This window comes from Anneissia japonica, unplaced genomic scaffold (genome assembly GCF_011630105.1).
Source record: "Anneissia japonica isolate Jap-2015-1 unplaced genomic scaffold, ASM1163010v1 scaffold287836_len1076198_cov165, whole genome shotgun sequence".
Lineage (NCBI taxonomy): Eukaryota > Metazoa > Echinodermata > Crinoidea > Comatulida > Comatulidae > Anneissia > Anneissia japonica.
The window spans coordinates 703675-722336 of NW_022729021.1; the positions used below are offsets into that span (position 1 = coordinate 703675).

The 18662-nt window shown below is 33.6% G+C and overlaps 1 protein-coding gene across 1 annotated transcript in view; it reads right to left on the bottom strand.

Annotated features, from left to right (window-relative positions):
* LOC117114574 (bone morphogenetic protein receptor type-1B-like) overlaps positions 1-17775 on the bottom strand; it is a 64324-nt gene extending 46549 nt beyond the window's left edge. Inside the window, exon 1 of the mRNA XM_033258248.1 lies at positions 17677-17775. Within this exon, the coding sequence (XP_033114139.1) occupies positions 17677-17764 (88 nt within the window). The 5' untranslated portion in view covers positions 17765-17775. The remainder of the gene's footprint in view (positions 1-17676) is intronic.
* Positions 17776-18662: the final 887 nt, after the last annotated feature.

Below are 18662 nucleotides of genomic sequence, written 5' to 3' on the forward strand. Positions count from 1 at the left end.
TGATATTGTATTGAATAAAATACCGTAGGGTAAGTACATAACTGCCAAGTCAAAAGAAAACTTTGAATGTATTCTATTAGATTACTGATTGAAGCTCTCGCAAAAAAAAGAAAAAAAAAAAAAGAAATTTTATCCGATATTACTTGAATCATTCATGTAACACATCAGTATTGGAGTTCATTTTATGGTTTGATGATTAGCCTAAAAGACCACTTAACTGCTACTACATACAAAGGTAGAAGCCGATCAGTGAGTGTGCAATGTTCAACTTTAAGAGTCGTAAGCAATGCTTTGTCTGTTCAATGAGCAAGTGCCCGTGATTATCACCGGTTCAATTAAGCGGCAATGCTTAACTTCTTCCTTAAGTGGTCAAGAACACGCTCTAGCCTACGCTGTTATATTACTGCCAGATATCATGCTTTTACGGCAACACTTAATGGCATATCCAACAAATGCATAACATTCGGATTTCATGGTTTTTCACCTGTCTCTTAGTGCTTGTTGACAGAAATTGCGTACATGTTTTTATTTGGTTCTTTGTAGATAATAAACAATGTTTTAAATATAATTAAAAATACAGAACCACAATGCCTATTAAAATAAATACTGTACAAACAAATCTTTTATGTAAAATTTAGTGTCTGTTATGGCCTTCGACAAAAATATGGCTTGGCAGTTTTTGAAATCTCTAGGCCTAATAAACCTACACAGTAGGGCCTAGGGCAGGCCTAGCTTAGGCCTACCTGTAGGCCAGCAAAAGAAAAAAAAAAATCTGCCCCCCTCCCCCCCGAAAATTTCTGAAGTTGTGATGCTAAACAAGTATTTTTGTTTTTGGCTTAAGTCAAATACAACCCTTGGATTTGTTTGCTGGTGCATTGATATTCACAATAAAATACATGACTAAGATAATACAAACAAACAATATCTACTATTTACTAACAAAAATAAAAAATAAATAAAAAAAAAATATTTGGGGAAAAATAAAAAAATAAAAATAAAAATTTCCCATTTTTGTTTTCAGTGCTGTAGAAGACAGAGGGTGATAAACTAATTATTTTTTTTAATGTGCACAAGAAATTAGATCCTTGATATTGTATTGAATAAAATACCGTAGGGTAAGTACACAACTGCCAAGTCAAAAGAAAACTTTGAATGTATTCTATTAGATTACTGACTGAAGCTCTCGCAAAAAAAAGAAAAAAAAAAAAGAAATTTTATCCGATGTTACTTGAATCATTCATGTAACACACCAGTATTGGAGTTCATTTTATGGTTTGATGATTAGCCTAAAAGACCACTTAACTGCTACTACATACAAAGGTAGAAGCCGATCAGTGAGTGTGCAATGTTCAACTTTAAGAGTCGTAAGCAATGCTTTGTCTGTTCAATGAGCAAGTGCCCGTGATTATCACCGGTTCAATTAAGCGGCAATGCTTAACTTCTTCCTTAAGTGGTCAAGAACACGCTCTAGCCTACGCTGTTATATTACTGCCAGATATCATGCTTTTACGGCAACACTTAATGGCATATCCAACAAATGCATAACATTCGGATTTCATGGTTTTTCACATTCAAGGCACTTAGTACTAAAACTATTTTTTTGCCTGCAATTATGTTATAATTTCATCAATATCAGGTGTGGACAAACACATTTAGGGATCTTCTTAACATACAAACAAAAAGCTAACATGAAAGCATACTTCATACTCAATTGATAAACAGCTTAATTTAAGGCGTGATGTCCAAACTATTCAAAACGACAATCGCGCGATAAAACGCCATTGGAATCGTCTTAACGTTTCTAGCATTAAAGTATACAGTTGAAAGCCTTTGATTTTTAAGTATTGGCTAATTTGTGCATGGTCTTTTATGATAAATATTAGGTGTACGTCCACAACTTTCAGACACGTACGTCCATACCATAAGTGTGTACGTCCATAACCACAAGAAAACGAACGTAAAACCTACGTATAATCAATAAATGAGACTAGTTAAATTATATTAGGAAGATTTAAGTCCATTGTATACACACATATTTTTATTTATTTTTTTAGACCTCACAATTCAGAGAGTTTTTAAAATTTTTAATGCAAGTTTGAAAAAGTCGTTTTATCTGCGTACGTCCATACCCGGTTATTTTTAGAACATTACTCATAAATTATAAAAGATAGAGTTGTCATGGTTATAGCACTAGTTGGTGTACCTGAGATGTCCATATCAAAAGTAACCAAAACCCATTGGCCTGTATTGAAGGCTTTTTTAAGTTCTCTGAAATGGAACTGCCCTATATTTAATTAATATTTGATGCTTATTTAAAAAAAATATATATTTATTTGCTTTACTTGCTTTCAAAACATATGACAGTGCATGACAGGCACAGATCCAGCAGGGGGACATGAGGGCCCGTGCCTCTTCCCCATCAGTCAAGCCGAAAAATAAAATAGAGGGTGACAAATTTGAGTTAAAGAGAGGAAAGAGCAAAAAAGGGAGTGCACCCATGAGTTCAGTGGCGATACAGCAGTGGGGCGAAAGGAGAGCTCAATTATTTATCCCTTATTTTCACCAACCATGGTGGGGCTGAGGTGGGCGTGGTGGTGTGAACTTCATATTGGCCCAATTAGAAAATCCCTAGATCTGCTACTGCATGAGATGGTGCATCCTTATGCAAAAAACAGTTAAATAAATGTCAAATGGCCTGGGTGAATGATATAGAAAAAGGAAAAATAATTCGAAAATAATTGTCACCAATAATAATAATCACCAATCGGCCATGTTTCTCTTTGGTCACGTGTGGATAACTTAACGCTGATTAACGCACTCTGGTTTACGTTAATTTTCGTTGTCAACGAAGTATATTTAACGAACCAGTCGAATGAAAATAATACTCAACGAAAATTCGTTCCAACGAAATGAACCAGTCGAATGAGCCCATGTTTATATTGCAATAACCGCTAAAGGAAGACGCATGCGCACACAACGGTAACCGCAAAAACAGTTCGTATCAACACACATGGAAATTCTCTCATGTTCTGTTCTGTCACTGCAACCTGGCCTAGGCCTAGGCTAGCTTAGGCGACCTATGTTTTTGGCTTTCGTGTTTTCTTTCAAGATTTTAACGTTCTTACTTAGATTTATTTTACATGTCAAACGATCTATATTAAGCATCGTGAGGGCACCGAGGTCAAGGCTTCAAAAGGGCAGGCAAGTAGTGGCCGTTGTCGTGATTCATTTTCAGGGGCACCAAGGCCAACTGGGAGAGCACCGTTGGCAGTGGCCACGGTAAAATTCGAGGCCTGCAGTACAAACTTTATTAAATCATAATTTATATTATTAACCTTAATCCTGTCATTTTTATACCACAATTTAATTATCACACAACATAATAAAATAGCCGACAACATCATCTCAAAGATTATATAATAACATTGCGAACTGATGATGAGTGTTTCATACTACAGTACTTGTCATAATAAAAATTAACGACTTACGATTTTTGAGCATCTGACACACTTATAGCGGTGCCGTAGACAGTGTACAAAGAAATCTATTTGTCATTCATTTTCCCATGCTAATTGTGCCATGGGAAACTGCTTGTAGGAAAACTTGCATTTGAATTTACATAAAGTTTCTAAGCAACCGTATGGCCAACATATTCATTTCTGTTCGTAATAGCTCAACGCAAAATAATAACGAGTCTGGGAGTTTATAAAATCGTGTTTTTAGTTTTAAAATTCTTTTTGAAATAAAACAAAATCCAAGTGAGTTAAACATGTTAAACGCGTTGGTTGAAAAATCAGTGAAGCATCACTAAGAGCCAGAGCTATTTTCAAAGTAAGCATATTGGCGTTTGCAAACGCTAGGTAACTTGCAAATCACCGTTGCTTATAGAGAACAATAAAAAAAATGCGTTTATCGTGTGATTGTCGTTTTAAATAATTTGGACATGACGCCAAAAGATGGATAACCTTATAGCCATGTTCTATAATTTTCTACCTGACAAGGTCTGATAAAAATTTGAGAAAATAGGGAAATTCTTCAAATTGCTATTACAGTAGGCTACTTTAATCTGCAGTAGGCCAGCAAATTAATGTTGATGTGTAAAAATGACTGTATTATTTGGGGTACAGTGATTTGATCAGCAAAAAATCTAATTTAAACATTATCATAAAAGTACAATACACATTATAATAATAACAACATATATTTTGACAATCGTCAAGAACAATTTTAGCCTGGAGTGAGAACAGGCACAAGCACTCGCTCCACCAAAAAATTATCTATTATTATTACTGTATATACTTTTTTTAATAAGTTAACTTCTAAACACACCCCCAAATAAAACCCACCCCCCCCATCCCCAACTGTCACTGATTTATAATACATATGTTACTATAAAGTAGGCAAATGAAAAAATACATTTACAATAATAAGATTACTTTTATTACTTTGACAAAACACAATATTTATTTTTTCCAGCCTGTTTACCACTATAAGATAGTAGATAGCAAAGATGGTTTACTGTATACTGTACCTTCGCTAAAAAATACTGAAATTTCAAATCCCAGACGTGGAACAAACCATTAATTTTATTTGGCCTTAATTAAGAAAATCATTTGATCTTATGCAAAGAATACAGGAATTTTTAAATCCCAGACGTGAAACTAACAAAATAATGTTATTTGGCCTTAATATTAGGAAAATCGTTTGATATTATTCAAAGAATATATGAATGCTACTGTAATTGTATCTATTTAATCGTCAGGGGAAATATTTTTTATATTATTTTATAATTGAAAGATAATTTATAACTTGGAAACAGCCCTAAGTATTGAAATTTAATATTTTGTATTGTTTAAGTTCTCACCATAAAAATGCTCAACTTAGACACTGAATAAAGTTGATTAAGTCGAGTATGACTGACTGATTACTTATTGCTGTCAACAACCTCTCGACTTTTTGTTAAGGGTTTTATTTTATCTCCCTCAACCAAGTTTTATGTCGCCAAATGTGTAACAGACACCTAGCTGGTAGAAAGCTGGCTGAACTAAAATTGACACTTCTTAACAACAATAGTGATTTACAGTAGTATGGTACAGGAAATAGCAAATATGTTGGAGAATATTTGATTGAATGGATGTAATTCAGAATCTAACATGGCCTATTAACTTCTTCTTCTCTTGCATTATATTGTAAGTAATTGTTTATATTGTAGAACAATATTTATATCAGTTAAATCACATTTTTTGACATCTTGTTTATAATTTGTCTAACACTCAGCAGAACTCAAGTTACTATTTTGTTTATCCCTTTCTAGTTTTGATATTTTTTTTTATGTATAGTACCTATTTTTTTTTTATGTATAGTACCGTGCTGGGTGGCATGTCTTTAAAATATAATTTACTTATTGTTCTATATAAAAAAAATAAAACATAATTATAACTAACATGTAAACTATGAAATTTTTGTCAAGAGGTGCGATAACTTTAAGTGTCCATGGATTTTCCACCACATAAACTTCTGAATATTTATTAAATACAGTAGGGGTTTGTCATTTTGGTATTACAGTAGAAGTCAGCTATGAACCAACCAATCAATCAATCAATCAATCACCATCAGGATTTTAAAAAGTCTACCACAAAACAACCAATGTCACTGTATGGGTACTGCGGCCAGGTAATAAAAATAGTGTTATGGCATATTTTCCATTGAACTTCTCCTAAGCATTGCACTTGATTAACCTCAGTCATCAGAAACAATCACACCCACTGTACAATTCACTCCACTCCATGGGTTCACCTACAGAACCTATCTACTTAAGTTTGTATATGACCCAAGGAGTGGCAGAGATTGTAGACTGCAATCTACACTGCTCTTAGGGTCATCTATTACCACATAATATATCCATTGGGGTTAAGTGGAGAAAAGCAGATAACAAGCCTTACTCTATGATATAAGTGATAATCAATTAAGTAATTCCAATCAATGCATTACAAATCTCAAATAAAAGTTGACCTATACAGAGTAAAGTAGTCTGACTAACCCAATGAATGAAAAACAGGAGTTTACTGTATTGTTATAAAATAGACTTCAGGATGGAGAATATGGATGGAGTTGAGACAAGAAGAATGCCAGGCCATATAATATCTGCTAAGTAGTAAACTTGTAATGTAGGCCTATAGTATTGTATTAAGAAATAATTCAACATTTGTTATCTCCGGTATTCTGTAGTACACAAAAGCAAGGAATTCACCCCTATAAACCTTGACTGGTGTTAAGTACCAATTGGTCTCCAGGACCTATAAAACCAGGCTGCACCAGACATGAACTTCATTACTGATTAGAAACACAATTTTATCCAATTTATCAAATTTGAAGGGTGAATGACTGACAGCATTTCATGACCACATCTGCCGTTGTTTAAAATAATTATATCATAAAAACATTTAGAAAATTATAGTAGATAAGAAAGCAATAGGACAGTTAAACGTTTTGAATAGATGGAATCTAATATAACAAGAACTATCTCCATTATCTAGGATATCAGCAATGGATTAAAAGAGCAAACAAGATATTAACAACCAAAATAAGTTCTTGTGTAATCTATACTGATAAACAATATTTACTGATGGTTACAATCAAGGCAACTGGATTGTGTTTATCTTGGTCCACTGTAATTCCAAGTGGCAGCAGTTTGCGCAAAGGTTGTGGCCCGGACTCCCAGAGTAGTCTTGAGGTCCAGGGATTCTAAATCGTCACTTTGCAAGCTGCTTGTGCCCTAGGTCTAGACACTCTATGTTTGCCTTTCTCTACCTAGGAGCAAATACCTGAATATGCTAGAAAGATAAACAGACTCAGGTGGGAGGAATGGCAAACCCTAACAATAGCATTGCGTAGTCTGCTCAAATGCAAAGGAAAGAGAGATGCTGGCCCAGAACTCCGGGTTTCAACACCATCTTACTATACTAAAACTGTACATAAAGTGCACCAAGCAAATTTTGTCCAGATTCCTCGTTTTGTGGTGCTCGTCTCACTCTCCTTAAGGCCGGGCACTCAATGTGTCATACGACCGTCGGCCGATGAATCTAACTCCGTTGACAGCGATTGCTAGACAACGCGAAGCCGTCTGCTGATTAGCGGTGGCAGTCTGAATGGATCCTCATCATTCCTTTGCGACCGTCGGACGCAATGGGTGCCCGACTCACCGTATTATTTGATAATCCCATTAATGGTAAAATTATGTGAATAACTGCAGAAATTATAAATAAATTATATTTATTTGCACCATATTTACTTATTAATTCTTGGAAATTAAAATTTTAATACCATCAGCGAATTTGAGGGTCTGAAGTAAATTAAAAGAAAATACACTGTAAGAATGTGTCTATTAAATGAATACCATAGTTATTAGTATTTTTTTTTTCTTCAAATATTGACTTTTATTTTTCAAAGCCATCTTGTCTGGATGCCACCATGTCTGGATGCCACCATGGGTAATAAAGACATCATGTATCCAGTTAGCAATGCTTCACTTCACTGATTGTTTCATGTCCTATCGCATGTCACCTTCTAATATAGTTTTATGATTAGATGTAGCGCCTTTTCAATGTTGTTAATTGTCCTTTGTGTGTCATGTTTTCTTTATGTTTATCCATGGTTTTCCCAACTGTGACACAAGCATGAGATATACAAGTTACATTACAAAATGACAATAAAAGAATCTTGTATCTTGTAACTCTTTCATGACAAACTTAAAATAAATAACTTAAAAATAGAAAAACTTAGCACCAGGACCGACTGTTCCATTTTGTTTCCGAGGAGCGTTCTCTTTTGGAGCGATTAGGCAATTAATCGGTTTATCCAGGTAAGTAGTATTCACGAAATAGACAACTTAAAAACAGAATATAAATAGAACCAAAGCATAATCTACAGTATTCAGTTGCAAACTTGAATAGGTACAGTAGTTAATTTGCAGTATAAATAAAGCTCAGATCAGTTTTTTTATTTACAATTTGATGGTGGATATACTGTAGCAGTTGATAAAAGGGGTGCTCAGCAAACCCTCCCCTAACCCTTCAGCAGTAGGGTTGCGAAATCATTTATAAGAGAGATTAAAATGGCTAAAAATTTTGGAGTTCCAGGGGACACAGATAATGTACAGTACATCCCTTTGGAATCCTAAACCTAAGCCATCCCCACATCCTCCCACTATACAATAATGTAGGGCTCATCTCAATTTTGACCAGACAGGGTAGGTACAGTAAAGTCCCTATCGCACTGGACTTAATTTGGTCAAATTAACCGAGTCACTGGCTAAATTGACCAAAAAAAATCCAATCCGAACGTCGGTTACAATTCCCTCAGGGTTAAATTAACCAAGCCGAATGGTTACTTTTACCGAACTCAGCCTGCCCAGTAAAACTTACCACGGTCTCGGTTAAACTAACCACGCTGGTCAAGAAGTCCAATCCGAACGTGCAACACGGTTAAAACTTCCTGAGTTCATGACCTTTGGTACCTCACGCATGCACTTCAATCCTGTGTATCGTAGGGAGAGTCGGGAAATGCTTCCAAAAATTGTGCTAATTTCCTATCCCACACCCGGCTGTTATATTTCATCCCCTCAAAACCTGCCTGGCTTTCTCTACCTCCCCATAAAGTCATCAAAGTTATAGTTTCCTCGTATGTCCAGTTTCGGTTTTTTTTTTTTTTTTTTTTGCCTGAAGCCATTTTGTCTTCTTCCATGTTGACACTGCTCGAACAAAACTGGAAGTTGAAGTCACAAACTAGCGCCCTCAATAATATTTTTTATGCACAAGGTAAAATCTTGGTAAAACTATGGTAAAACTAACCGCGTGAATAATCCAAGTGCGAACAATGGTGAAATGTACCCATGACTTTGGTTAAAGTTACCCTGGCTAAATTTACCATTTTTAAACCCAGTGCGAACAAGGCTTAAGTCTTAGATTGCCACTCCACCATGCTTGCACCCAGTCCTAGCTACTGTAGTGGTTTTTTTTTTTTTTTTTTTTTGTCTTAGGTTGCAGCTTCTCAATGGTGCTCCTGACGAATTGATAAATCTTTCCAACATACCAATCATTATCTGGTTATATAAGTTATCATAATTATATTGTTAAGTATAAACAGTATATTTATCATGGGAAAAAACCTCAATGATAGGATTGCAGTCAGTTTGAAAATCAGGTTTTTAATGCATTCACAAATTTCAAATAGTGTAATATGTACAGCATACCATTAGAAATCACCAAACATCGAATGAAGTTACAAAAATCAATGAATTTAATGTATAAACGCTCAAAAACCCTCTGGCAATACAAAATTCAATTACACTTATCAATGAGAAAATTTGGTACAGAAGCAGATTCCATTGCAAATAAATTACCAGTAATATTCATGTGACAAATTATCCTTATAATTTTTGTATTTATTTCATTACTTCAATAAAAGAACATTATTGACTTTTTATAGAAACAGAACTAGGACAGTTGAAATGCAGGTTATAAAACATATAATTCAGATAGTCATGGAGAAATAACTATTAATAGAACTAAGTTGGAATAGGACAAACAAAAATATATCGCACTGTCATCAATTTGATTTGAATAGTAGATTTGCAGCAATAGCTAAGGAAAAAGAAGTGTTATCAATTCTTCAATTGCATGAAACCATAGCCTACGAATGCAGAAAGTGGAAAAAACAACTTTTTAACAAAATCATGACCGAAACCGAGATACTATTTAACTACACTTTATTCATTGACAATTAATTCCATGCCTGTTATTAATTTTACTGTATCCTTGCCATAGGGAGTGACTTTCAGAATACTATACAATTGTGGTTTAATATAGAATACTGTACATACAGTAGAACTGTTAATAGTTAAATTTACCTTTTTAGCTCATTTTTTTTTCTCTAAAACCCATGTTGTCACAATTTGGTTCTTCCTTTTGGATTCTGAACATTTTCCTTTTTGTGTGTAAAGAGATTAGGGCGCTATTAAAAAACTATATTATTATTATTATTATTATTATTAATAGGCCTACCCAAGAGATCCACATTCAGTTAACGAAAAGCTCTTCTAAAGTGACTGTATGGTGTTGTATGCTGGATTTTAGTGGTGGCAATCTGTTTTACTAAAACTTTGTTTGTTTTAACTTATTGTTTTCTAACTAATCTTGAATTTAACTGGTCAGTTTGACCAGAGTAAACAGCAAGTGTAGGCATAGCGTTCTTCTTGGGCAAATTACTAAAGCTACAAACCTTACCAAGAAGGTTATTTTTCTCAATGCATTTGCCGATAGGCTGACGGCGGCCAAGCCTAGCACGAACCGACAGCGCAGCAGCGTGGTCTACCGTGCTAGAGCCTAACTGAATTTACCTTCGATAAAAACCAAATTATTTTAATTGCTGGCATTCTTCCACTTAACAAAATATTATTTTAACTCTTATTTTAACATCTGTATGTTTTATAGCCCTTTCTATCATGTTCTTTCTAGTTGTTAGGTCGCTGAATTGTGTTGTGTAAACATGCATACGCGATGTCAAAAAGTTGCTGACGCCAACACTCTCGTTCGTCATCATAAACATGTGTGCACAATCCGACAACACTTGCGTTGGTAGTTTGTTGTTCTGGTTAGGTTACATTAATATAGCGATTAAATTATACCAGAAATAGAAGAAAAGATCAAACTATTAATAGATAAATAATAAATACAACAAACTTGATTTCATTAAGAAAAATATAAATTTATCAATTTGTAAAACGTGCGCAACCAGACTTTATTTACGGTAATAATTGGTCGATGATGACATCATCAGGGGCAGAGACCATTCGTAAAATCGACTATTCGTAAAATTGACGTTCATAAAACGGACATTTCACTGTATTACTGTAACAGTGGTATCAATATTCAACCAATGCAAAGTTTTTCATCTTAGTCAAAATTAATGCAATGTGAAAACTACTTAAAACAACATCATTTACATGAATTTCAAAAACATAACTTCTTTGTTTAAATCACTTTCATTGACTCCATTCGAAGATTTTATCATCATTCAGATTTTCGTTTGATATAATTATTTACTCAATCAGGTAATTTAATTTAGAGAATGCGTTTTTTATCTGAAAGTTTTACAATCCACTGAACAATAGGCTTTGCTATAAAACCTGAAATATATTCTCAGGCTTTGCAATAAAAAAAGAATAAAATTAGTTGTAAAAACAGATCTAGCATGACGTACAGCCAGTAGTTATGAATTCTTTTGTGATATCTTTTTCAATGTGAATGATCCGTTTGATTTGAGTGAGATTTTAATTTGCTTATCGTCAAATTTCACCTGCGCAGGTGACGTTCATGTACAGTTAAAGCATTGATAAGACCTATGATTAACGGTAAAGGAACACAACTCATTAGCTACATGACTCATCAATCAGTGGTATAAACTGTCAAAATGAGTCGCTACATTAACAACCAATAACTATAAACAATTTAGCTACATGTATGTAGGTGTATTAATGTTATTGGTATTTATTATTAATAATATTACTTATATTTATATCATTATTTTATTACCTACTTGTCAGTGTCATGTTCTGTACAATGTTAAATAATATCAATATTTGAAAGGAAATTAAAATGGTTTATACAACAACTGTATATATCTTTTTAGTTTGATTGGTTAAAAACAGGTCACGTGAGATTGATTTAAAATGACTATTCCATGTTTATTTGAGTACTAGTCAACGATCGTTGAATAGTACTTTTTCATCTCCAAAACGATAAAAATCTCAAATGCAACTTGACGCGAGCGAGAGAGAAAAATTAGCCTAGCGTATTACAACTCGCGCGTCAACAACATTCAGTGTAGCTCTCGCGCTCTGCCGATAAAATGGCAGGTCCATTTAGTACTGCTGGTTCATTTCTACTTTTGTTTGAAGAAGGTTTTGAGGAATTTAAATTATCTAGAATATTCAATTATTAAATTAAAGTGATGCTGAATCAACAAAAGGCAATTAAATAAATATGAAGTAGCTCACAAAAGCACTGTGAGTAAAGAAGACAAAAATTTTGCTGTTGTTAGATACAGTCTACTAGGCAAGACCTAGGCTAGGCTTAGCCTACATCCGAGGGCCTACAGGACAAGGTAGGCCTATTTATTGATATAATGGAGAGAGATACGGAGGCTGTGTTACAGTATATAAAACAAATAATGTTTCTCATTCATACAATGGGATAGAATATTTCATTCGGTGAAAGATTGGATGTTCTATTCAACTCGGCACAACTCGGCTATGCCTCGTTGAATAGAACATCCAATCTTTCACTTCATGAAATATTCTACCCCATTGTACTCATAAACATTCATTATTTGTATAAAAGAATTAGGAAATATTATTAGATCAGATCAATGTTCTGTTGGCAATACAGTAATTTAATGTGTTCTGTCTTTACTGCAAATTGATACTAAATTCAGTATCGGGTAATTTAGGTAAGATCAGGATCGATCATGTTGAATACAACACGCCAACAAAATTAATGGACCTGTATTCTGAGTTACAAGTTGTAAATTTGAAAACCAAAATTGACAAATAATGACAAAGTAGTAGCTCTACACTACAGTAGAAGTTGTCAATTCAAGCAAACTTTATAGGACATAGGACAGTACAGTAGCAAGACTAATTAATTTTGTTTATGGCACGCCATAATGACCAGTTTCGTTCAGTAGGTTGAAGTGGTAGTTGCCAACGGGTGTGCGGCGAACCGTGGAAATCCTTACATAAGCCTTGTCGCCGGTTCAATTCGATTGTTGCTCTTATTTCAAAAGGAGGATGGCAATGCAAGTTTTAATCGCGCACTGTCTTTCGGATGAGACATTTAAATGTTGTGCCTTGTGTGCATGCAACAGGGCCTATGTACACACCAAAGCATGCAATGTCACTCTTCGGAAAAGAGCAGGAAATTATCTCCCAGAATATTGCCCAGAAGAACCCTACTGAAATTAAATTTTCAGACCATCGAGGGTTGTCCTTGGTAAGTTTATACATCAGAAAAAAAACAAATCAAATCCAAAAAGGGGTTGGTGGTCAGCACTACAGTAAAAAGCAGTTATTCTGCTAACTTCAATTTGAAATGTACAATTAGTAACTAATCAATCAACTTGGGGGCTGATTTAAAATGTCATTGTCATGTAATTAGTGACCAGTTTGTGACACAGTTGACATACCAACTGCAAATGTGTGCAGTACAGCTAACCACACTTCCAGCACTTTGTTGTACGCAGCCTAAGCAAAGTTCCTGTCTTCAATTTAACCATTCATTGTGTGCTCATTCATGCATGCTAACACGCTGCAGGCGTATTAGATTCTTCAACCTGTGTTTTTAAATTGACTATTCACTGAGAGAATTACGACAAAACCCACGTCAATAACACAAACAATAGCAGGTTTTGCTCACGTTTACTTTTTTCATTAGATTCATCATGGCTAATGACAGTACATCAGAAGAAGACATTTAAACTGTTACCTGCTTTCTTGAAATTTTAGGGCAAGTAAAAAAAAAGTATTTCTCCTCCTAATGTTTTGAAAAAAGGAGATTGCTTGTTTTTTTTTTACTTTCGAGATGGCAAATCCAAGATGGTCGATGGCAAACAGCCTCTACTTTCTCACTTTTACCAAGTAGACACATTGAAAGCAAATATAAGAAGCACAAGACATGATTCACACCATACGTATCCCTAATTACGAATGAACGAGGGAGGAATTTTACTGATGTTAGCCAGATTTTCGTACATTTCATAAAATATAGGAAATAAAAAAAAAAAATTGGTGACGTACTGTAGAGAAAATGGACGAGCGAGCGATATTTTTTGGCCTGGGGTGTGTGAAAATTAAGAATGTGCAGACTGGGGGAAGGGGGGATGAGGAAATCAAATCCAGCTATTCCAATGAAAACTTAATGGTCATTTTTAGTATTTTAACGCACTTGGTAAAATTAAATTTTCATACTGTATGCTCATCCTTAACATTACTGTACAGTACATCACAGTACTATTAGTCCTACATATTCACCATCACATTTCACAACAATACCATATAATCAGGCTCTCCATGGTCACATTTTTGATACAGTAATGCAGTTATACAGTGCTGTAGATGCCAACCATCACATCTCACAGTATTTCTTCGTAAAGTCTATCATTAATACAGTACTGTATTTATTGATATTATTTTAATATTAATTTACCTTTTAAAGACTTAGTCGGTTTTTATTCATTTCTTTTTATTCTATGATTTAATTAATCCCATCTGCTTGAAGAATTTCATTCATGCATTCAAAAATACTAAAATATGGAACGATATTGAAACTGCAGACTTAGTAAGAGTGATGTAGGGCATGGAGGCAGAGCATGAATATCAACGTTGACTAATAAAATAAGCAAATTGATGAGAAAGGATTAAAAATTGAATACAATTATCAACAACACTGATGATTCCCGAGTTAAATGAAATCTACGGAGACACATTAAAATTCAAGCATGCATATCACTACAGAAATTTATTTCTAGATTTGACGACAATGATTAATATCCTAACACGTTATAATTGCATTCCGAAATGCATTTAGCAATCTCACATGCTACCTAGACCTAGTTCTTTAAGTCGTGCGAGATACTTCCTACGGCGTTTTTTTTTCTTGCACTGCAAAGTTTTCTTTAGATTTACAATAAATATAGCGATTGGTGTTACACATTGAATGCTGAAAATAAACTGCGAGCGGAAGTGATTCAACGGTGTCACTTATGTTTGTGATTCAGGCAGTGAAACTTAATGATTTGCTTGTGTGTCAAAATGCAAACCAGTTTCTCTAAACACAAATGTAAACACACATTCATCAAAACACTCTCACTCACTAGCCTTCTTGCTAGCTTTGGTTTATAAATTTTGCACTAAAGAAAAAACAGTGATAATGTAAAATTTAATGCGTTTTATTTCCTTACATAGAAACTACTTAGAAATTTTGGATGGAATATAAACAACAGTACAGTATGTGCAAGTATTACAGTAAATCGCAGCCATGTCTGATAATTATACGTTGGCTGCTATTAAATCTTACCAATCCTCTAGCGTAGCCTGCTCTAGCTCATTGTAAAAATGTAGGCCTACTATACATTAGCAGTTAGATGGGTGAAGGAAAGTGGTGATTATGTCCCTTGCACATAATGAGGCTTAATCTAGGAATTGATGGTTTATTTTTTATAAAATTCATAAAATTGGAAGACCTAAACCTAGGATATTGGAATTTCTTAACTATCAAGTTAGAGCTCTCATTTCAATTAATTACCATAAAGTTACATTTTCATTTAACTCTCTGACAAGAAAAATATCATGTAACCTAGACTTTATTGGGGCTAAGTAATCCTTCTGTAATCTGTATCCAAATTATTGATAAAAAAAAAAATCAATTACTTACAAACATACAATTATTATATCAATATTTAAAGCAAGAAATTAAAGATTATGACAGTGATCTAGATACTGTAGCACAGCACCTTTCCAGTTTTATGATGGATTCCAAACAATATTTGACAAATATCATAACATCAACAATCAACAATTATAGGAAGCAACAAATTGACAGAATAAATAAACACAAGTTGAAAAATTGCAGTGAGATGTCTTAAAAGATCGATCTACAATAGAGAAGAACTTTCATACTGAGTACTACATATTGTATACAGTACAGCTGGCCTAGTGTACGGTATAGTTGTAGGGTATTAATAATTAAATGGCTGACTTAAAAGCAAATTATAAATTGAAACCATAAATCAGAACACTCGAAATCTAAACAATTTTCCAATTAACATTCAATGAATTATTTAGAATTTTACAGTAATGTAATCTACAGTACTCTGCTAAAATGCCCAACTTACTGTACTACATTTCCAAAAATCCCTAAAAATGTTACCTCAAAATATTACTGTACATATTTTTCAAGAAAACAAAGTGAGAATACATGGTATGCATACTTTTACTTTATGGAACATTTTTTAAGTACAGTATTTATTTAAAGTTACACAATGAATAGGTAGGACCTACATAATATTCATAAATACAAATTTAGAGTAAATTGTTTTTGTTTCATTTTAAATTATTGTAATCAAGTAAAACAGAGATATTAAGTAGGAACTGCAAAAATATAACAATCAATGTATAAATAAATGTACTTAATGCCTTTTGAATTGGTTTATAATACTGTAACTAAATCCAAGGATTTTGCTGAAAATGCTTTATCCCATTTTTATGGTTATAAGAGCACATGTTTACGATCCAAATTTTTTACACTTTTATTAACTGTTGTGGTAAGTACTGTACAAGTTATGATACATTTTTTTATGTTGATTAAAATTCATTATTGTGATTTTATTATTATTGTTTATTTTATCATTATTATTGACCAAAATGATTTTATTATATTTGTTCAATATTATTATTTAAAAAAATTAATTGATATGATTTTATTATTATTGTTGAAAAATTTGTTTCGAAAGGATGTGATAGTGACAGGAAATGAAAGACAGGAAAAAGAGAATGTTAGATGCAGAATTCTTGAAGTCAGCTTTATCAGCGTTAATATGAGAATCTACCAATTTAAAACTACAGATCTTTAAAATTGACCAGATATTCTCTTTTAAAAACAGCAATAATGCAGCGATTAATGGCAGCGCTTACTATGAAAGGAGTATCCCTCATCAAAACTCGAAGGATCCACTGATTACTCGCAAATAGAATATAGGAGTATGGTGACACCGAAGAATTGACAAACGTGGCCTCACTTTTTCTTCGGGTCACCATACTCATCTATCCCTCACGAAAACTGCCCTTCTGTGTTACCCACCTCGGTATGCATCCCAACATACTAAATTTATAGTGAGAACACTGAGACGATTAAGATCAACAATAACATGACTCCACTAAGGAGGGCCTAGCTAGAAGAACAGAAGGCTACAGGTAGGCCAGATGCTTCTGTTCTGATGACACTGCACAGATGTTTTGATATGTAAACAACAAAAAAAATCGCCAACTGACAAAGTGACAATACTCAGAAAAAGCCTACGGACATTAAAAAATCAAGTTTAAAATAGCTTCATTATTGATTGCTAATTAATAATTATCCAAATTATTACACTGTGCAATGTGTCGTAGGCCTTTCTGGCTATCAAAGCATGATGACCACTGCAGTTGCCTGAGCAGAGAAGGGCATGCGAGCCACTATTTGTATCAAAGTTTACAATCTACTACTGCGATGGCTCAAAACGTAAACAATGCATCTAGGTAACACTGAACAGCAATAACATTTATCTGAATCTCACATATGTACAAGATAAGAACAACTGTAACCAAAGTGTTCAATTTCAGCAGATACTGTACGCTGTTATAATAATTATTACGACGGTTTGTTCCGACATACATTTGTCGTCAAACGGGATGGCTAATTCACCGACCGAGGAGTCACCTTCACTCACTTTGCCTAGCTAGCTTTGCGTCGTCGTCCAAAACTAAACATGACTTTTAAAAGACCTGTATTTAGCAATCTAGATATAAACACCATTTCAAAACTTCTCAGAAATATGTATAATTAAATAAAGATATGAACTTACCAGTTGACGACAGCAGAATTAATCCAAAAAGTATATAAAAAGCCATTGAAAGTTGTCCTGAAATTCCAGACACTGGTCTAGACGCCATGATCAACCTTCCGCTCCAGATCAGATACTGGATCAGCACTGACCTGTGACGTCAGAAGAATGGGTCACTCGGACAAATTTTGACAGGACAAACAAATAAAAGTGAACTTTTGTGAAAAGTTTAGAGAAAGTGATAAAACTTGGAGTTTTATTATTAATCAGCTTACTTTCGGTATATTATGTTACAGAAAGAAAATTCAGACTTGTAACGTACATGAGGAATCGATTACAAAATTAGACAAGTAAAGTTTTAAAAAAAACCCCTCTTTCATTACTCACATGTTATCTTTTTAAAATATTATTAACAATATCTAAATTTTAAGATATATAATATATCATTAAAATTTTAATATAACAATATTAAATAAAATTATAACAATAATGATAATAATGATAAAAACAATTCATCATTTTTAGAGCAAATTATAATAAAATATACATAAAATGGTAGATAAGGTTTTATTTAAATATTACACTTTTTCGTAAATGTTTGATTAGTTACTAATTGTAATAACATGATAAAATTTACACGTCGAAAACACAAAATCTGTATCAAATTGAAATTATTGTTTACAGATAATATGCAACCTTGTTAGCTTCGATATGGAACGGAAAACAAATAAATAATTCAAGCATATTTTTTTTGAGAATGATCGTTTTTATTTCGATCGTTTTAACTTAGGTTAGAAAGCAGTAGTGTAGACTCGTCTGAGTACAAATGTAAATAACAATTAGCGCATTCATTAAGGATTATTAGAAGCAGTACGTGACTTAGTTAAGACTACGTTGATTAGTTAAACAATAGAGTGCGCTATCCTATTTACACTTAAAGTCAAGGGTGCTTAGTCCTTAAGGACCCGCCCATTGAAAACCCAAACTGCTTGACAATATTGTTGAGT